The 22,738-nt window shown below is 36.6% G+C and overlaps 1 protein-coding gene across 3 annotated transcripts in view; it reads right to left on the bottom strand.

The window, feature by feature from the left end:
• The window catches only part of LOC127848883 (myosin-11-like), a 66,935-nt gene that overhangs the window by 18,609 nt on the left and 25,588 nt on the right, over nt 1–22,738 (bottom strand). For 2 of the 3 annotated variants that reach the window (XM_052381552.1, XM_052381550.1), the window contains 10 exons: nt 20,819–20,919; nt 18,044–19,618; nt 17,318–17,368; nt 16,894–16,948; nt 16,311–16,378; nt 13,887–15,020; nt 12,519–12,580; nt 12,093–12,240; nt 11,477–11,500; nt 1,504–1,604 (listed from right to left, as the gene is read on the bottom strand). In XM_052381552.1, coding sequence (XP_052237512.1) covers nt 1,504–1,604; nt 11,477–11,500; nt 12,093–12,240; nt 12,519–12,580; nt 13,887–15,020; nt 16,311–16,378; nt 16,894–16,948; nt 17,318–17,368; nt 18,044–19,618; nt 20,819–20,919 — 3,319 coding nt within the window. The remainder of the gene's footprint in view (nt 1–1,503; nt 1,605–11,476; nt 11,501–12,092; nt 12,241–12,518; nt 12,581–13,886; nt 15,021–16,310; nt 16,379–16,893; nt 16,949–17,317; nt 17,369–18,043; nt 19,619–20,818; nt 20,920–22,738) is intronic. The other variant, XM_052381551.1, reaches the window with a different exon arrangement.

Here is a 22,738-nt window from a genome sequence, read left to right as displayed (position 1 = left end):
TAAAATTTCAAATGTTATGTTTTGAAATGTGTTAAATTTTCTATGTGTAATCCACTATAATGAGAAAATGGAAAAAACACATCATTCTTTGAGCAAACTGTTATTTCAACAATTCATTACATGCAGTTTTACCTAAGGCATTTATTAATTAATTGTGTCAAGTTATAAATAAAGCTTCACTTGCTCATATAATTGCATCATTGATTTGTTTGATTGGTTGTAGAATCAGATTTTTTTTAATCCTCAAAAAAAAAGAAACTGGTCAGAACATGGATGAGCAAAGGTTTGAAATACAATCAAATAGATATAAAAAATACCATAATTGTTAACAACAAAGTCATAAAAAAGTGTGTCATACTAAAAGTAAAGACAGCATATACACAAATTAATCCAGAACATGAAATGGAGAACCCTGATTGAAAAAAATCACCAAAATTATATCCATTCTGAGTTTGATGTCTTATTCAAAGTTCACATAATACAGTGTTGTGAAATGTAATGTAGTCTGATTATAAAATGATCCAAATAAAACTCATTTCAGCCATAAATTCTTATGTTAAGCATTCAAATGTTTAAAGACTTAATCATAAAATATGCAGAGGCTTAAAGCATTTGATACATTTACATGTCTTTAAGATTTTCCTTAATAGTTTTTCAAATACTGGGCGGGACAGTGTCGGAAGCTAACTGAACATTATTAAAATATAATGATCTCATTATCAGCTGTACCAATGCCATGTAAATCTGACTCTTACCTGTCTATAAACAGAATAAAGATAAACTGATCACAGTCAGATATAAATCATGCAACATTCTTTTCTATTAAAACCTTTGGTAATATTATATACTTTCTAATCAGTTAATAAAATAAAGTATATAATATTAAACTACAACTTTAAAATTCTCACAATTATAATGTACTGCTAGTAATAATTTACACGCAAATGGGCAAGTTTTTCTAAAAATCTATTAATCTGGGCATAAAAGCCAACCTGCTCTTTCTTAAACCCATTTAAATCACAAACCATTCAAATTATAATAATAATATCAGTAAAATTCCAAAAAAAAAATGTACAACTATAAAAAACATTTAATATTATTATATTATAAAGTATAAATTCAAATGATGCAATTTTTTTCTTGGGTTTAGGTCCATTCATTATTCTTAATCTAAAATGGTGACTAGGGGCCCTGATTCCCATACAATCAGCAAGGCCTTGGCAAATCTCTCCTCTATCTGTAAAAAGGGGGCTTTATGCATATGTGTAGAGTATCGTCCAAGATTATCTGTGAAGTTTACAGGCTAATCAGGGACGACAATTTCCGCTTTAATGATATTTTTCGTTTAACATATAAGCAAAAATCTAGCAGAAAATGTTGTCCCTAATTAGCCTGTGTGGACAGCACAAGCTAATCTGGGACAACATTTCAGCAAATTCATTTAACCTTAAACACCCTTTTTTGAGAGCAAGGCTATAGTATAATATTAATTTGAAGCTATACCATGAGCAAGGCCTTGGCCAGTTCAAACTCCTCTTCTGTGAGTCCCTCCCCGATGGCTTCCAATGTCGGCCCTGACAAGGTCTCAGTCACTAGGTCAGTCACTGTGGAGCAAACAGGAAACATGATGGGACCACTGACTGGACATTTAAGATTAACCCTTTACCACTTTGATACACATTTTGACACATTTGTAGTCTCTTAGAAAGTTACATTTGATTAAAGACCTTTCTTACTAAATTACAGTTTTAAAGGCTTTATTTCCAACGCTTAGATACTGATGAGCAGCCCTCAGCATAAAACCTGAACGGACTGCCATTTTCACTTTCCTTCTGAGTGGGAAAGGTTTAAATGATCCCCATTCTTGTAAAACTGTGCTTTTAATGCATGTGCATAAAACGTCTTCCTAGTTGTGCCTATGCAGTCCGCACATGCTTATCAGGGACGACACTTTCTGTTAACGGTTTTGGTATTTTTTTATTTGAAAGAAGTCTCTTCTTAACAAAAATCCAGTTTAAGTGGAAAGTGTTGTAAATAATGTGGACTGCACATGCTAATCTGGGAATACACTTTACGCACATTAAAGCAAGGCTCACAATTATTATATGCATAGCAATGAAATAATACAAATTTAAATCTTTACCATTTAATATACAGTTACTGGGTATGCTTTATGTTCATGCAACTGGTCACTCACATTCAGTGAAGGAAATAAACTGATGTAAGTGCACCTCAATGAAATATGAATACACAATATGATAAATCAACTATAAGTTTCAAACACATTCCAAAAGAAACATTGTGTGGTAAATACCACAACTTAACAACTTATTTTTACCTATATTAAAGCAGTGAGTTGTTAAGGCTTCATTTCCAACCCTTAGTTACTGATGAGCAGCAAACAGCATAAAACCTGAATAATTATGCAGACTGTGAGTTACTTGCGGGATGTTATGGTTTTATGCTGGTTGCAAAAGCCATTTTTACTTTGCTTCTTATGGGGGAAAGGGATAATACTGAAGAACTCTCATTTGCATAAAGCTTTGACTACAATTTACAGTGGCATAAATTGAAAAAAAACTTTGTAGAGGGCAACTATATAATGCCATCTATGCATATTGACACCTCTAGGCCTTGTCATTTTTACATATTGTTTATATATTCCAAAGAATTATTATCTAGGGTCATTTTTCAGTCAGTGTGATCTAACTGAAGAAACGTACAAGATAGAGAAGATGTTTGTTTTTCAGAGTAAGACAGAAGATTTTAGAGTATGAAATCAAACTTTGGTACATGTAAGTATTCCAGCATCATTTTATAATGTAAAATGCATTTCCATGGCAAGACCTTAAATTATCATAATTTGTTTTTTCGCATTCAGTGATTATCAGTTATCATTGTTATAATAATTCCATTCTATGTTATTGGTTTAACAGCTTAGTTTACTACATGTAGTACAAAAATATAACTGGTAAAGATGTCTATGGAATAAGGCGCATGGTATATTGCCAAATTTACAAGTGAGCTGTACTTTGTGATAACCAGGCTTAATGCATTTGAGGAAAAAGTATTTTAAGATTAGCCTGTGAAGTCCGCACAGGATAATCAGGGACGATACTTGGCCCTTTAATGGAATATTTCGTTTAATAGAAGTCTCTCTGAACAAATATCAAGTTGAGGCAGAAAGTGAAGTCCCTGATTCACCTGTGCAGATTGCACAGGCTAATTAAAAATGATACTTGAAGTGCATGCATTAAGCCCTGTTTTCTCAGAGTATTACTCAGCTTGAAGAAAAACTGTAACTCTTGGGCGGCACCTGACAGTACAGCTTCACTACTAAAACTAGCATATACAGTGTCACATAGACTAAAAGAGCATTCCCATATGGCAAACAATGAATGCACAATTGCTTCTTCCTATCCTGTTGCACTAACATTCAATTCATATGTATCAGAGTTTAACATCCAAATGGGCTATGCCCTGTAAAAAGGGGGTTTAATGCTTGTGTGTAAAGTGTCATCCCAGATAAGCCTGTGCTGAGTGAGTCCGCATTGGCTTATCAGGGACAACACTTGCAGCATAAACTGGATTTTTGCTAAGAAGAGACTTTATTCAAACGGTTAATACCATAAAAGCAGAAAGTGTCGTCCTTGATTGTGCAGACTGCACAGGTGAATCAGAGCCAACACTTTACACACCTGCATTAAACCCCATTTTAACAGAGCACAGCCAATATGTATGATAGTTTAATGTTCAACTGTGATAGCTTTCATATGTCGCCTATTTTCATTACAGTTTGCCACAAAAAGTCATCACATGTCAGAATGTCAAAGCGGATCCTTTAAACAAGTAATTGTATAATAGCGTTATTATCTACAATATTTAGCATGCAAACACATCAAGTGAACACAACACAAAGAAAAGAGACTGCCAAATTATCATTCCCTCCATTCTGCAAATCAAGGTTATGATTGCAATTTTGAAACGGCCAATTCAATTGTGAAATGTATAATTAAATTAGTTAAACGTGAACTGTAAAAATTGGGCTTTATACTGTATGTCAATAAGCCTGTGCAGCACACAGGCTAATCTGAGACCACACTTTCTGCCTAGACTTGATTTTTGTTTAGACTGGACTACTTTTATACGAAAAATTCCATAAAAGCAGAAAGTGCTGTCCCTGGCAGACTGCACAGGCCAATCTTGTATGAAGTATTACACACAAGTATTAAGCCCCAGTCCTTGGCAGACTGCACAGGCCAATCTTGTATGAAGCATTACACCCATGTATTCAGCCCTAGTCATTGGCAGACTGCACAGGCCAATCTTGTATGAAGTATTACACACATGTATTAAGCCCCAGTCCTTGGCAGACTGCACAGGCCAATCTTGTATGAAGTATTACACACATGTACTAAGCCCCAGTCCTTGGCATACTGCACATGCCAATCTTGTATGAAGTATTACACACATGTATTCAGCCCCAGTCATTGGCAGACTGCACATGCCAATCTTGTATGAAGTATTACACACATACTTTAAGCACCAGTCCTTGGCAGACTGCACAGGCCAATCTTGTATGAAGCATTACACACATACTTTAAGCACCAGTCCTTGGCAGACTGCACAGGCCAATCTTGTATGAAGTATTACACACATACATTAAGCCCCAGTCCTTGGCAGACTGCACATGCCAATCTAGTATGAAGTATTACACACATGTATTCAGCCCCAGTCCTTGGCAGACTGCACATGCCAATCTAGTATGAACTATTACACACATGTATTAAGCCCCAGTCCTTGGCAGACTGCACAGGCCAATCTTGTATGAAGTATTACACACATATATTAAGCCCCAGTCCTTGGCAGACTGCACATGCCAATCTTGTATGAAGTATTACACACATACATTAAGCCCTAGTCCTTGGCAGACTGCACATGCCAATCTTGTATGAAGTATTACACCCATGTAGTAAGCCCTAGTCCTTGGCAGACTGCACAGGCCAATCTTGTATGAAGTATTACACACATGTATTCAGCCCCAGTTCTTGGCAGACTGCACATGCCAATCTTTTATGAAGTATTACACACATGTATTCAGCCCCAGTCCTTGGCAGACTGCACATGCCAATCTTGTAAGAAGTATTAAACACATACATTAAGCACCAGTCCTTGGCAGACTGCACAGGCCAATCTTGTATGAAGCTTTAAACACATGTATTAAGCCCTAGTCCTTGGCAGACTGCATAGGCCAATCTTGTATGAAGTATTACGCACATACATTAAGCCCCAGTCCTTGGCAGACTGCATATGCCAATCTTGTATGGAGTATTACACTAATACATTAAGCCCCAGTCCTTGGCAGACTGCACAGGCCAATCTTGTATGAAGTATTACACACATACATTAAGCCCCAGTCCTTGGCAGACTGCACAGGCCAATCTTGTATGAAGTATTACACACATACATTAAGCCCCAGTCCTTGGCAGACTGCACAGGCAAATCTTGTATGAAGTATTACACACATACATTAAGCCCCAGTACTTGGCAGACTGCACAGGCCAATCTTGAATGAAGTATTACACACATGTATTAAGCACCAGTCCTTGGCAGACTGCACATGCCAATCTTGTATGAATTATTACACACATGTATTCAGCCCCAGTCATTGGCAGACTGCACATGCCAATCTAGTATGAAATATTACACACATACTTTAAGCCCCAGTCCTTGGCAGACTGCACAGGCCAATCTTGTATGAAGTATTACACACATGTATTAAGCCCCAGTCCTTGGCAGACTGCACATGCCAATCTTGTATGAAGTATTACACACATGTATTCAGCCCCAGTCATTGGCAGACTGCACATGCCAATCTTGTATGAAGTATTACACACATACTTTAAGCACCAGTCCTTGGCAGACTGCACAGGCCAATCTTGTATGAAGCATTACACACATACTTTAAGCACCAGTCCTTGGCAGACTGCACAGGCCAATCTTGTATGAAGTATTACACACATGTATTAAGCCCCAGTCCTTGGCAGACTGCACATGCCAATCTAGTATGAAGTATTACACACATGTATTAAGCCCCAGTCCTTGGCAGACTGCACAGGCCAATCTTGTATGAGGCATTACACACATACATTAAGCCCCAGCCCTTGGCAGACTGCACAGGCCAATCTTGTATGAGGCATTACACACATACATTCAGCCCCAGTTCTTGGCAGACTGCACAGGCCAATCTTGTATGAAGTATTACCCACATGTATTCAGCCCCAGTCCTTGGCAGACTGCACATGCCAATCTTTTATGAAGTATTACACACATGTATTCAGCCCCAGTCCTTGGCAGACTGCACATGCCAATCTTGTATGAAGTATTAAACACATACATTAAGCACCAGTCCTTGGCAGACTGCACAGGCCAATCTTGTATGAAGCTTTAAACACATGTATTAAGCCCTAGTCCTTGGCAGACTGCATAGGCCAATCTTGTATGAAGTATTACGCACATACATTAAGCCCCAGTCCTTGGCAGACTGCATATGCCAATCTTGTATGGAGTATTACACTAATACATTAAGCCCCAGTCCTTGGCAGACTGCACAGGCCAATCTTGTATGAAGTATTACACACATACATTAAGCCCCAGTCCTTGGCAGACTGCACAGACCAATCTTGTATGAAGTATTACACACATACATTAAGCCCCAGTCCTTGGCAGACTGCACAGGCAAATCTTGTATGAAGTATTACACACATACATTAAGCCCCAGTACTTGGCAGACTGCACAGGCCAATCTTGAATGAAGTATTACACACATGTATTAAGCACCAGTCCTTGGCAGACTGCACATGCCAATCTTGTATGAAGTATTACACACATGTATTCAGCCCCAGTCATTGGCAGACTGCACATGCCAATCTAGTATGAAATATTACACACATACTTTAAGCCCCAGTCCTTGGCAGACTGCACAGGCCAATCTTGTATGAAGTATTACACACATGTATTAAGCCCCAGTCCTTGGCAGACTGCACATGCCAATCTTGTATGAAGTATTACACACATGTATTCAGCCCCAGTCATTGGCAGACTGCACATGCCAATCTTGTATGAAGTATTACACACATACTTTAAGCACCAGTCCTTGGCAGACTGCACAGGCCAATCTTGTATGAAGCATTACACACATACTTTAAGCACCAGTCCTTGGCAGACTGCACAGGCCAATCTTGTATGAAGTATTACACACATGTATTAAGCCCCAGTCCTTGGCAGACTGCACATGCCAATCTAGTATGAAGTATTACACACATGTATTAAGCCCCAGTCCTTGGCAGACTGCACAGGCCAATCTTGTATGAGGCATTACACACATATATTAAGCCCCAGCCCTTGGCAGACTGCACAGGCCAATCTTGTATGAGGCATTACACACATACATTCAGCCCCAGTTCTTGGCAGACTGCACAGGCCAATCTTGTATGAAGTATTACCCACATGTATTCAGCCCCAGTCCTTGGCAGACTGCACATGCCAATTTTGTATGAAGTATTACACACATATATTAAGCCCCAGTCATTGGCAGACTGCACAGGCCAATCTTGTATGAAGTATTACACACATGTATTAAGCCCCAGTCCTTGGCAGACTGCACAGGCCAATCTTGTATGAAGTATTACACACATGTATTAAGCCCCAGTCCTTGGCAGACTGCACATGCCAATCTTGTATGAAGTATTACACACATGTATTCAGCCCCAGTCATTGGCAGACTGCACATGCCAATCTTGTATGAAGTATTACACACATACTTTAAGCACCAGTCCTTGGCAGACTGCACAGGCCAATCTTGTATGAAGTATTACACACATACTTTAAGCACCAGTCCTTGGCAGACTGCACAGGCCAATCTTGTATGAAGTATTACACACATACATTAAGCCCCAGTCCTTGGCAGACTGCACATGCCAATCTAGTATGAAGTATTACACACATGTATTAAGCCCCAGTCCTTGGCAGACTGCACATGCCAATCTAGTATGAAGTATTACACACATGTATTAAGCCCCAGTCCTTGGCAGACTGCACAGGCCAATGTTGTATGAAGTATTACACACATATATTAAGCCCCAGTCCTTGGCAGACTGCACATGCCAATCTTGTATGAAGTATTACACACATTCATTAAGCCCTAGTCCTTGGCAGACTGCACATGCCAATCTTGTATGAAGTATTACACCCATGTAGTAAGCCCAAGTCCTTGGCAGACTGCACAGGCCAATCTTGTATGAAGTATTACACACATGTATTCAGCCCCAGTTCTTGGCAGATTGCACATGCCAATCTTTTATGAAGTATCACACACATGTATTCAGCCCCAGTCCTTGGCAGACTGAACATGCCAATCTTGTATGAAGTATTAAACACATACATTAAGCACCAGTCCTTGGCAGACTGCACATGCCAATCTTGTATGAAGCTTTATACACATGTGTTAAGCCCTAGTCCTTGGCAGACTGCATAGGCCAATCTTGTATGAAGTATTACGCACATACATTAAGCCCCAGTCCTTGGCAGACTGCACATGCCAATCTTGTATGGAGTATTACACTAATACATTAAGCCCCAGTCCTTGGCAGACTGCACATGCCAATCTTGTATGAAGTATTACACACATACATTAAGCCCCAGTCCTTGGCAGACTGCACAGGCCAATCTTGTATGAAGTATTACACACATACATTAAGCCCCAGTCCTTGGCAGACTGCACAGGCCAATCTTGTATGAAGTATTACACACATACATTAAGCCCCAGTACTTGGCAGACTGCACAGGCCAATCTTGAATGAAGTATTACACACATGTATTAAGCAACAGTCCTTGGCAGACTGCACATGCCAATCTTGTATGAAGTATTACACACATGTATTAAGCCCCAGTCATTGGCAGACTGCACATGCCAATCTAGTATGAAGTATTACACACATACTTTAAGCCCCAGTCCTTGGCAGACTGCAAAGGCCAATCTTGTATGAAGTAATACACACATGTATTAAGCCCCAGTCCTTGGCAGACTGCACAGGCCAATCTTGTATGAAGTAATACACACATACATTAACCCCCAGTCCTTGGCAGACTGCACAGGCCAATCTTGTATAAGGTATTACACACATGCATTAAGCCCCAGTCCTTGGCAGACTGCACAGGCCAATCTTGTATGAGAAATTACACACATACATTAAGCCCCAGTCCTTGGCAGACTGCACAGGCCAATCTTGTATGAGGCATTACACACATGCATTAAGCACCAGTCCTTGGCAGACTGCACATGCCAATCTTGTATGAAGCTTTACACACATACATTAAGCCCCAGTCCTTGGCAGACTGCATAGGCCAATCTTGTATGAGGCATTACACACATGTATTAAGCCCCAGTCCTTGGCAGACTGCATAGGTCAATTTTGTATGAAGTATTACACACATACATTAAGCCCCAGTCCTTGGCAGACTGCACATGCCAATCTTGTATGAAGTATTACACACATGTATTCAGCCCCCGTTCTTGGCAGACTGCACAGGCCAATCTTGTATGAAGTATTACACACATGTATTCAGCCCCAGTTCTTGGCAGACTGCACAGGCCAATCTTGTATGAAGTATTACACACATGTATTAGGCACCAGTCCTTGGCAGACTGCACAGGCCAATCTTGTATGAAGTATTACACACATACATTAAGCCCCAGTCCTTGGTAGACTGCATAGGCCAATTTTGTATTAAGTATTACACACATACATTAAGCCCCAGTCCTTGGCAGACAGCACATGCCAATCTTGTATGAAGTATTACACACATGTATTAAGCCCTAGTCCTTGGCAGACTGCACAGGCCAATCTTGTATAAGGTATTACACACATACATTAAGCCCCAGTCCTTGGCAGACTGCACAGGTCAATCTAGTATGAAGTATTACACACATGTATTAAGCCCCAGTCCTTGGCAGACTGCACAGGCCAATCTTGTATGAAGTATTACACACATGTATTAAGCCCTAGTCCATGGCAGACTGCACAGGCCAATCTTGTATAAGGTATTACATACATGTATTAAGCCCCAGTCCTTGGCAGACTGCACAGGCCAATCTTGTATAAGGTATTACATACTTTCATTAGGTAATATTAAGCCCCACTTTTCAAGAGTGTGGCTCAAATGCAATCTAAGCAGAATGTTCTATTTTTCAGTCATCAAACCTCAATCACTCCAGCTTAAATTTGAATCTGAATTTGAAAAAAGTATTATTTATTTAATAAATCTAGCTCTTAAAGAGTTATTATTCAGAATTATTCAGTAATGATTTATAAAACCTGATTCATAACTTAGATTCATCCTCATAAAACACGTCTATTAACAATTATTGACATGTAACTATAAAATGTAGAAAAATACATGAGGCTCACTGTGGATAAAACGGTCTAAATACATTCGTGTAAAGTGTGGTCCCTGATTAGACAGTGCAGTCAGCACAGGCTACTAAGGAATGAAACTTTTCGCTTCTATGGATTTTTTGTTTTATGGAGGTCCTCTGTTAGCAAAAAATCCAGTTTATGTGAAAAAGTGACAGCCATTCTAAGCATGTGCAGAGTGCACAGGCTGATCTGGGAGAACACTTTATCCACATAAATTAAGCCCCGTTTTTCCAGACAAAGACTCATATTCTATACTGAACCTTATAACTACACCAAAGCAATGTTACATCTAACCTATATTATTATTACATGCTATAAAGAATGCTATGCACTTAATAAGATATTTCATTTTTATATTCTTCACCAAAAAAGCATTGCTATTTTTTTTAGTCATGTAAAATCTATTAATCATGACAATACTGGCATAGTGTTGATAACATATTAACATCTGAATGTTACACTGCATTTGTATTGTTTTCAGCTATCTTTTATTTCTTCTTGTTTACCTTAAAAAATTCATATCATCTTAAATATGGGCCGTGCTCTGTGAAAACGGGGTTTACTGCATGTGCCTTAAGTGTTGTCCCAGATTAGCCAGTGTAGTCCACACAAGCTAATTAGGGACAGCACTTTCCACTTGTGTGATATTTTTCGCTTAAAGAAGGTCTCTCATTAGTAAAAAGCCAGTTAAGCGGAAAGTGTCATCCCTGATTAGCCCGTGCAGACTGCACAGACTAGTCTGGGACAACACTTTATGCATATGCATTAAACCCCCCTTTTCACAGAGCACGGTCCAAAAAGTAAAACACCATCTACATCTGCCCTATTAAAGTAAAGTTCCTTTTCCCTTTTCTATAATTTTCTACAAGCATATAAACATGACCAATAAATTGATTAATCAATCAATAAACTGAACAATCAATGTCCATCAAGTGAATTACAAACAAACAAGACATAGCCCATGCACCATAAAAAAACAACCATTGTGACATGTCTACCTGTGCCATTCTTTAGAAATCCCTCTGAAAAAGCAGCAATATTTCATGCAATACCAACATGTAAGTAGCATGTTCTCACAGCCTTTATGATATTGCTATAAAATAAATAAATATTATTCTAGGAAAACGGGCTTAATGCATGTGCGTAAAGAGTCTTCCCAGATTAGCATGTGTAGTTCACACAGGCTTACCAGGGACGACAATTTCTGCCATGACTGGATTTTTGTTTAGAAGAGACTTCCGTTAAAAAGAAAAATAACATAAAAGCGGAAAAATGATACTTTATGCACATGCATTTAGCCCTGTTTTCCCAGACTGGTTCTCAAATGTATCTTCAAAAATATGCACCAAGAACAATATAACAGGGGATTGTCATAATGAATATGTGTTTTGTGACAAACATATAGTTTAGTTTTATTGTCTGTACTGTATGCGTTGGTTTACCGAAGCTTGCTTTGTGTCATAAAAACAAGAAGATTTCTACAAATGACCATGTTTTCAAATCATAACACTGATCAAGTTGGAATCAGCTAACAAACCATTATCAATTAAATGTTGGAAAAAGAAATCTAGTGCAATGTAACCTAAAAGGCATTTAAAGTGGCATGTGACCTACTTCTCTCCAAGTCTTTCTCCAGTCTATTTAAAGATTCCATTGGCTGCCGTTTCAAAGCCTCAGCAATATGGTCAGGAATCTTTGTCTTCTCCACAGGCGCTTTGGGTCGTTTACCTGTCGCCAACGGAAACGTCAAGCCTTTCTTGGACTGAATAGGACAATTATAAAAGTTTTTGATTCTGAATGCCAATGTGTACAAGCACTCATCAGAAAAACAACCTGCTTTAAAATGGTTTCTGACGATCATATAATTGAAAATCAAGTGTAAGGGAAAAGTGTCATCCCTTATTAGCCTGCATTTATTGCACAGGCTAATCTGAAATGACACTTTATGTAACTGAATAAACCCCAGATTTCCTAGTACTAGACTCATATACAAAAAAAAGCAAAGTAGAAAGTAAAGACTCTAACTGCTAGCTTATATACCTTGTCATCGGTCTTCACTCTAAGTCCCAGAGCGTCCAATTCAGCAACTATGGCGTGTGCATCTGATTAAAAGTAGACAGAGGTCACGATGGTAGAATATGAAGCATTCTGAGAAAACTGGGCCCCACACAGGCTAATCAGGGACAACACTTTCCACCTACACTGGATTTTTGTTTAGAGGAGATCCTTTTAAACAAAAAAATCCATTAAAGAAAAGTGCTGTTCATGAATAGCCTGTAGGGACAGCACAGGCATATCTTGCATGACACTTTAAGCACAGGCATAAAGACAAGTTTTCCCAGAACATGGCATACATGTACACAGAATACAAATGGAAAGATTAAATGTTGTTTAAGCATCCATCATTATTTATTTCAAAGTATTAATTGAATATTTTGTATTTTGATGTTTTTTCTTAAACGCGATACGGTTATCTCTTTTCAAATAGAATTATTTCAACGCAAACTCTATTAAATTAATATCTTGTATTGCTTTGCCTGAATATTCCATTGCAAGGGAAACATGGTCTTCGCATTGAATAACATTTTCACATTAAATTGTATATTATTACTGGTGATAAGTATGTCTGCGTCGTTATAATGACTGTACATGTACATTAAATCACAAAGATCAATTAAATTCATAACTTTCTATCTCAATCAAGGATGGCCCACACACAAAAGAGAACATTTTACAATTATGTTCAATCACAATAATTATTGCTTTGTTAAAATTATACATGCACAATAAAATCGAAATATAAAGTACACTGCGTGGTAGGCAACATGGTTATGGTGAATAAAATTAAATATAAAAAAACAACATTCATGCGATGTGCAACAGTTGCATAAAATATTCAAAATATTATTCCATCATGCAGGAATGTTAAAATTGGGTTATACTTTCATAAGTATATTGGTTGTTAATGCTGCATTATTATAATACAAATACCATATAAACATTGGCTTTACCTCTATTTTGTTATGATTAAGGAACTGTTCAATCACCGAGATTGTGCTGGTGTTTAGAAGGTGTATGTGTTGTACCCTCTTCATTGAATTTTTTGATAAAACAGTAAACTAAAAGGTACTTTTTGCATCACAAAAATGGGCTATAAGAATATAATGGTATATAAGTGAGAAAGTTTTGATAATGATCAGTGAGACCATTATGTTGACTTCTTGATTTTTTTTAAAGATTGGTACTGGCAATGATTTGCCATAAAACAAATATATCTATTTAAGACTGCCCATTGATGACTGTTTACATTGTGCTTTGCGTACATTTTACTGAAATGCAAATTGGTTTCCTAAGCTACAAAGTACCTGCCTAAAGGTAGAAAGCATTATTTTTCTTAAAGCATACTACCTGTAACTTGCATCTCATCTACAGCAGCCATGCCAACACTACCAGATGAAGTGTAACCATCACCAGATGCAGTGTAACCTCCACCAACACTATCACCAGCTTCTTGCAAGGAAGCACTTTTATCAGTTGTATTTCTCATTTGACTATTTACTGCAAGTTTATCTCTTCCAACTGTTTTTATTTTTGATGCATTTTTGGATTTTGAAACTGGTTGCTTAGAAGGTAAATCTTTGGATATTCTTGGCTGATACAATGGTTTTCCTGTTGTTTTATTAACTTGGTTTGCGGACAAATTTGCTGCTGTTTTCATATAAGATGCCTCATTTTTAATAAAGTCTGACTTACTACCTACCAACTTTTTATCTAAATTAGAATTACTTTGTTGTACCGTCTCTGGATATTTATCACTGGCCTCTATTGCACTTTTATTGTCAACAGCATTTGCACCTTCTGGAAGTTGATTTTCAGTGTCAGCATTAACTTCAGCACTGTTGGTTCTATGTTCCCTTACATCATCTAGAGTGTTACCAGTCGCAGACTGTTCATCATGAACACTAGATTCAGCACTGTTGGTTCTATGTTCCCTTACATCATCTAGAGTGTTAACAGTCGCAGACTGTTCATCATGAACACTAGATTCAGCACTGTTGGTTCTATGTTCCCTTACATCATCTTGAGTGTTACCAGTTGCAGACTGTTCTTCTTTCAACATTATCGGAGATGACCTTGCACTAGAGATCCTAGAATTACCTGATCCGGGTCTAGAGATTACAACACCTAGAACAGACTTGGAAGAAGGTCTAGAATTGGGAGATGATACTCTTGTATCTTGTGCAATGTCTGAAGTTTGTACTAAAGATTTAACATGAGACTTTGCTGGAGATGGTCTGGATCCAGATGAAGAAGGATTTACTGTCACATATGCCGCACTCTGTTCTACATAATCTTGGAAATTGGACAGAGCAGACGATCTGGATTTTGATGACTGAGGTCTGGAAATGGCTGAACCTTGTCTTGAGGATTGGCCTGATACTGACTGCTTGTTGGAAGCAAGCATATCCGAGTAAGAATCAGTGTCCCCGCTAAATGTGGTTTCGTTCTCCAGTAACGCTGCCTGGACTTCGATAATGTCATCTGGGAGAGAATTCAGGCATGCAAAAACAAACCAACACCCCATGTAGCATATGCTAAACAGATCTGAACAACTAGAAAGACTACTGCAAAGATTGTACAAGTATTAGAAAGCAAAAGAATATTCCTAAATAGTCTACATATTTTTGAATTTACAATATTGTTTTACTTGTTTCCTGGGGCATATTTAGTTATCTTTTATTTCCAACATAGAAACATATTTTGACGCATTTGTAGTCCCATATTAAGTTAAATTTAAAAAAAATACCTTTCTTAATAGAGTCAAGTTTACAGGCTTCATTTCCAACCCTTAGATAATGATGAGCAGCAAACAGCATAAAAACCTGAACAGACAGCTAGTTACTCGCAGCCTGTTCTGGTTTTATGCTGTTTGCACATAGCCATTTTTAATTTGCTTCTGAGTGGGAAAGGGTTAACCTTTATTTGTAAAAGGTTTTCCACCATCAATTGTCTTATTTTTTCTTTTAACTTATTGAATCGGTTTGTTCTAATCTCAAAAATTAAATCCTCATTTATATAACAAAGCCAGATCAATATAAACATTTTAAAAGCTGAATAAGTCATAATTATTCATTAAATCAAATATAAATAATTTCATATCTGTGAAGCAGACCCTGTTTTTAGTTCAGCAGGCAAACTATATTATATTCCACAAATAATGAAAAGAGAAATATCTAGATCCAGTTCTATAAATTATTAAGACAGGACTGGTTTTGAGGCCATTCTTGTAATCAATGCACCAATTATGTTGTGATCATGGACGAGTGGATTTCATCAATAGCTGTACATGTGGTTATAAAGCATACTTATAACTACAGCTGTGCAATGATTGACAAACAACATCCAAACCATCAAACAATATATGAATTATGCAAGTGAAACATGCAAACAATTGTGAAACAAGAACTATTAACTTTTATACAAATTTAAATAAAGAAAAAGATTAACAATTTAACTAATAGTTTTAATATTCAAAGGTTTTTATTATTCTATATATTGGTAAAATCAACTGTATTACAGGTACATCCAAATATCTTCAAATTGATAGATTTGGTCAATTTGCTATGTATGTCATCAAATCTCTACAAAAATCATTTATTGAATTAACTTTCTTTATCATCTTAAGATTTGAATAAGACAAACAAAATCAACAAGGATAGGTAGGTCTGAAATCCTCTAAAAAATTCCATCACCATTTATGTCCTTTTCTGACCAATTCTGAACATGGCCAGAACTCTAACAAGGGAGGTAACACTTTCTGGGCTCACATACCTTTCTCCTCCAACCACCTGTCTGACGCCAACGGAGGCAGCTTGAACTCCCCAGATGACGAATCATCTCTGATCAAAACAAACAGTTTTATTTAGAAAACTATAGCTATGCGATTTTGTTTAAAAACAATTCTGATTTGTTTCTTGTTTTTGGTGTTTTTTTATCCTATTGTCTTCCCCTATGTCCCAAAATAGGGTTAAGTGAATTGCAATAAATGATCGTGTCTGGTTTGGTTAGTATATACTCCAAAATTGTAAAACTATTTAAAATAAATTTACAACTTTGTTTCCATATTTGGGAAGATATCCAGACCTCACATCCTCTTACTAGTTACACAGCAACCAATATTCTTCATCAGACACCAATTTTTATGACTTCGATTGGTCAGTTCAATCACAAATTCAACATTCAAAGAACACTTACCTCCAAATTCTTATATCATACATTATAAGAAATCCATGAATCCAACCAATATGCCAGATTTTAAGAATCCACAAAAATGAGACTACAGTAATATTGACATCGGCTCTGAACAATATACAGCTTTAAATATAACTGCTCAAGGTCATATTTGTGTACTTACTCTGCAATATCACCATTGTCAGATACCCCAGATTTGGATTTCTTCACAGATTTACCTACAAAATGTATAAGTTGGTTAACATTGTTTACCACAAGTCGTTTTTCCATTATAAATATACACACATGTCAACTCCACACCAAACCTACCCTGCAGAAAAGTAAAAGAATGGGGATGAATAATTATAAAGGGGAACAAATGATGGTGCATGTAATGATAATCATAATAATGATACCCGAGATTGCGATGATGATGAAATAGGTAATAAAGATGGTAATAATACTATTGATGATGATGATGATGATGACTATTGTGCTGTTGCGTTAACTGTTGATTTTCCTGATGATGATGATGATGAAGACAACGATGAGGTGAGGATGGCATTGATAATGATGATGATCAACCAAGCTATATTGTGAGGACATACCTTTCTTACTGGACCTATACGACTTTATTTCCGAGAGTCGTTCCTCATCGACTGAAGGTAGGCAACCAATCGATTTAAAATATGTGCATAGTTGACACTTATTATAATTGTATGATAAAGTAAGTCTTGTTACAAAGATATTATGTCTAAATGTTTACTATGTAATAAATATGTTATATGATCAATTTAAATATGAATCTAATTTGAAACACAATAAGTAATGCACAATTGTTAAAATTGTAGTGTAATGCTTTGTATATTTCCCAATTAATATCAACTGAATTATCAAATAAAGAAACAAACAGTAAGATAGAAATAACATCTACCAAAGAAATAAAATAAATATTAAACAAAATGCTAAAGTATGAATTTGAAATGGCACACTGCAACAAACGCAAAGTGATGTCAGGCCCCAGCACAAAACAACATAACATGCAAATGTTCAACATCCACCATGCAATGAAAACAGCAAATATTACATGAAATCGTAAATTAAAAGCAAACTACTATTTTAAAAAATATATAAAAAAACAACGATTACGTTTAAAAAAATATATTTAAATCAAGGTCCAAGCATGAAACAATTGTATACGATAAAAATGAGAAAAGCTGATATGTTAAGTTTCATGTTAAGCCCTTGTTATAAAGATATGTATACAAATCCATTTGTTGCCATCTTTCTTCATTTCTTTTATCAGTGCAAAGTAAATTTTAACAACTACAAACCTTCACCCTCTGGTTGCTCTTTCTCCTCTACCTTCTCCATCTCATTAGTAGCATACTTTACAACATCAGTTACATCTGTATCATGGCCATTGCCCTCCATGACTTCATTTACATCTTCTGTTTTATCAGAAATTTCCTCAAAGTGTCCTGCAGACTGTTCACTAATGTCAGCATCTGGGACTCCTAACACAACTCTGATGGTCTCTTCATCCATTGATGACTCTGAATCAGACTCAGGTTCATCTCTCACATATTCCTCTTCCTCTTTTTCTGCATTTCCTAGAGCTTCTATCTTCTGGATCTCTTCATTACATTTACGGATATCATTAAGAATCTCCTCCTCTGCTATCACTTCATCATTGAAATCATCTCTGTTATCCAGTCCACTATCATCAAACCCTGATTCATTAGAATTAGCCTTTGTGCCTTCAAGAAAGTCTTCAGGACTGTTAACTATACGATGACTTGCACCTGTTACATCATTGGATTTTGCACCTAGGCTATGATGTTCATTGTATTCATATTCATGAGCAAAAGAAGTATCAGGTACATCAGGGGACGATTCTTCCACCTGCCAGGCAAAGTGTGGAGAATACAGGTTTACCGCTGGAACATTGTCTGATATCTTTAGTTGGTTGCTATAATGCCTGGTTATAACATTTCCAGGAGCAGACTGTCTTCGATTAAGCAAGTTCTTATGCTTTAACTTATTTAAGTCATAGGAGACAGACTTTCTTGTATAAGCAGTAGCTGTAAATGGTTTCCAGCTTGTTGTCTGTTTGGTAGGAATGTTTCTCTCTTGTAAAGAAATCACGGTTGCTCCATTTCCGCTGTGAGCATTACTCGGGGAGTCTTTTGAGGGTGAGATTCCAGTGGAAGATCTTCCAGTAGTTGGCCTGGAGGGGGAGATTCCAGTGGAAGATCTTCCAGTAGTTGGCCTGGAATGCAAGGATTTCCTAGATAAACGTCGTTTTTCGTCAATTTCTACATTAATGACACCAGAAATAAATTCTTCTGTGGCAGAAACAACAGACTCTGATTCCCTGCCACGTCTGTGTGTGTCTGATGTTGATTCTGCTGCACTTTGAGACCTTGACTTACCAGCACTTGATGTAGTATGACCTTCCACAACATTCTTTTCTTCACTAACAGTTCCTATGGGCTCCTCTGTGATTTGAAACATCCTTTGACCTCCATTGCCCTGTCCCTTCCCAGGTGAATCCCTTGCACCCTTAAAAACACCCTTGACCTCTTTACACGGACCCCTATTTTTATCCACAGACTCTGAATCACCTTTTACCTCACTCTGACCTTCTGAACTTGTGCAACCTTCACCTTTATCAGACTGTGCTAAACTACCTGGATATAGTCCAGAATAAAAAGAAAGTTCCCTCGCCCTCTTATTTTCATCTGAATCACCATTCTCTTCCGGGCCATAAAAAAAGCTAGTTCGTGCGTCTAAGAGAGCTGAGTCTGTGGAGTTTTCTGGAGTCCACTGTCGACGTACAATGGTGGCCGAGGTGATATGCGAAGGAGACCCACTGGAGTCCCTGTTCTCAAGGTCATTGACTGAAACTGAACAGAGGCAAAAAGGGCATGCAAAACATACAGGCAAAATCATCACCAGGCTATTAGGACTGAGTTAAGTGATACAACATCAATACATGCAAATAACGGGCTGTATGAGAAAGTATTTAATTATGTACCTTTTTATTTATTATATATTATTCTAAAATAATAGAGTAACATAATTACTTTTAATTTTCGGACAGTCTAAGACACCCATTTTTCAAGCAAAAATAATTATTTTTCCTGACTTTTTTTAGGACATATGGGTTTTTGTCCATAATTAATGTCTCTTTTTTCTGACAGTATATTTTACAGTGCTATTCAACAAACATCTGCCCTGTTTTTGCTTATCTTGTAAAACTTCAATCATTGATTTTTACAACCAGATTAAGGTCATAAAACCTGGCAGATGCATGCTTGAGGGCAATGGACCATTATATTTGCGTAATTGGGTAAATAACCATGTATATGGGTAGAAAACAATGGATTCCACCAAAAGCATTTGAAACAGTTTTATTATATTAAGGAAGCAGAATGTTTTATGATTTTACTTTTTTGTTCAATATGATTTCAGACAAAGTTGTTTTTTATTTCAAAGCAGAAAAAGAAGAAAAATTATTGTACATTGATTTCTTGCTTTTCTTTCAATATAATTATAATTTTCGAACACCTTAATTTTTGTCTCTTAATTTTTGGACACCTGTAATTTTTAATATTATTTGTATCTAAATTTTCTGATCTTTTAAGTGTCAGAAAACTGCACAGCGACAACTCTTCCTTTTTTTTTTTAATTTTTTGCGTTTGTAGAAAGTATCTTCTTAAAAAAAATTAATTTATGCTGAAAGTGTCCGCCCTGATTAGCCTGTGCAGACTGCACAGTCTAATCTGGGACAACACTTGACGCACATGCATAAACCCCCTTTTCACAGAGCGCGGCTCATATATTAGCTGCTTTCCGAGAAAATTGTCATTTTTTATTATTGCGCAAGTTAAGACAAAGTATTAATTGCATTTTTTTCTGAAAAACAAAATACAGTGTTATAAAGTTGTTACAAGGTTAGTATTTTACAATGAAATGCTTATTAAATTATTATACAACACTGACTTATAACAATATTGTGTATCACACATACATTCGTGAAATAGAATACAACATTACAACACACAATAAAAATGGCTTACTTATGTGAGTGCAGTATAACCTACCTTGTGATCCAGGTCTTCCCAAGTAGCCGCCAGCTCTCACAGACGCTGCAACTTTCTTGGCTGATAAGACTTGGAATGCCGATCGAGGTGTTGAAGGTGGGCTAAACAAACAGACAAAAATGAGGCATGTCATGCGAGAATGGGTCTTATATTATATACAGCCACTGTCTGCGCAGTCTGATCGGCAAACAAGACCAACAAACCTTGCAGGCCTTTATTTTTTTGACAAGATTGACCAAATGCTGTATAATTATGGTATAAGACAATTTTTGCACAAACAAATATCTTCCTTATGTCCTAGTCCCAAAAATTAGAACTTGATTGTGGTATATGAGCGATGAATCACGATGAAAAAGATTAAAATAACATTTAATATTAATGTTAGATGAATCATTGACCTCATATCTAAGTAATCATATTGTGTAATGGTGACAAAAACAAAAATTATTTTAAATGCACAGTTTTGTTATTGTGTGTTGTTGCTAAGCAAATATAAAATGAGTAATTTATAATTTGCCTTTGGCGAGTGAAATAGTCCACTTCATTTACATTACAATTAACTACCAAAAGTGTACAATGTGAATAAATGAAAATAATATATTGTGGTTTGATAAATGTAGAGTTTAATGACAACAGCAGTTATGCAAAGTGTTTTGTCACAAGACAAAAGATAAAGAAAAAATATCCTTTATAGGAACTGGAGCCATAAAGAATGTGCTCATTTATAACATAAACAGCATGACAGCATTCAGGAAAGTATGCCTTGATCTATTCTAGAATAGTGTTTGCTATTAGAGTAAAAAGTGTGTGCCTTTGATCATTTTTAGGAAAACAATAAAACAGACATCAGAATAAAACACAATGTGGGACACACAATACTACACAGGTTGGAATGCCAATTTATAAAAGTTAACAATGAATGTTGAGTGTGGTCTATCAGTAATAAAAGAAAACATGGTATTTCTTGGCATGAAACTCATTCATTTTTTAACATACTAGAGCAATCTGTTGTTGTTTTTCAATTAAATTAGCATTTATCTTTTTTTTAAATCCTTGCATAGTTTTTCTAGAGTCCATATTACAAATCTGAGCATAAAAACAAATGAGCCCTGCTCTGCGAAAAACAGGGCTTAATGCATGGGCATAAAGTGTTGTACCATATTAGCAGAAAAACAGGGCTTAATGCATGGGCATAAAGTGTTGTACCATATTAGCATGTGCAACCTGCACAAATTAAAACAGGGTCCACAGTTTTCGCTTTTACTGATAATTTGTCAAAAGGAAGTATTGAAAATCCTGTAAAGGCAAAAAGTGTTGTCCCTGATTAGCCAGTGCAGACTGCATCCACAGGCTAATCTGGGATGACATCCTGTTCACATGCATTAAACCAATATTTCGCAATATAAATACAATAATTTCAATAAACCAATATAAAATGATGTTGAAATTGTTGTTTGTTATTGTTCAGGTGTAGCGTCAAGGTATTGAATCATATCATCCATTATTTCTTCATATTTTATTTCAAATGGTTCCTTAAATAACAATGGAGAAGAAAAGAGCCTTTCAAATGCTAATCAATGACATTAAATCACCTTTTCATAAATAATTTGTAATGCTTTTCACAGACTCAAATATCTTTCAAATTCACTTAAAGTGAACTTAAAATGGCACATTATGTACGTCAGGTGGCAAAAATGTGTTTTCAATGGAAGCTATTGTTTGATAAATTGCAGACATAGAAGATAATAATGTAAAACTTTTGATTTATACAAAATAATAAATGGCTTCTTAATTTGTTCTTCAAAAGGTAGAACTTTCATTTCAAATAGTGTTTTTTGTATAGTCTAACATTTTAAATTTCAATATAGGCGTGATAAATAAATATTCATTCCTGAATTTGATATCCTTAAAAAGCAGTGA

The sequence above is a fragment of the Dreissena polymorpha genome, chromosome 10 (genome assembly GCF_020536995.1).
Source record: "Dreissena polymorpha isolate Duluth1 chromosome 10, UMN_Dpol_1.0, whole genome shotgun sequence".
NCBI lineage: Eukaryota > Metazoa > Mollusca > Bivalvia > Myida > Dreissenidae > Dreissena > Dreissena polymorpha.
This window is presented reverse-complemented; position numbering and strand designations above follow the sequence as displayed.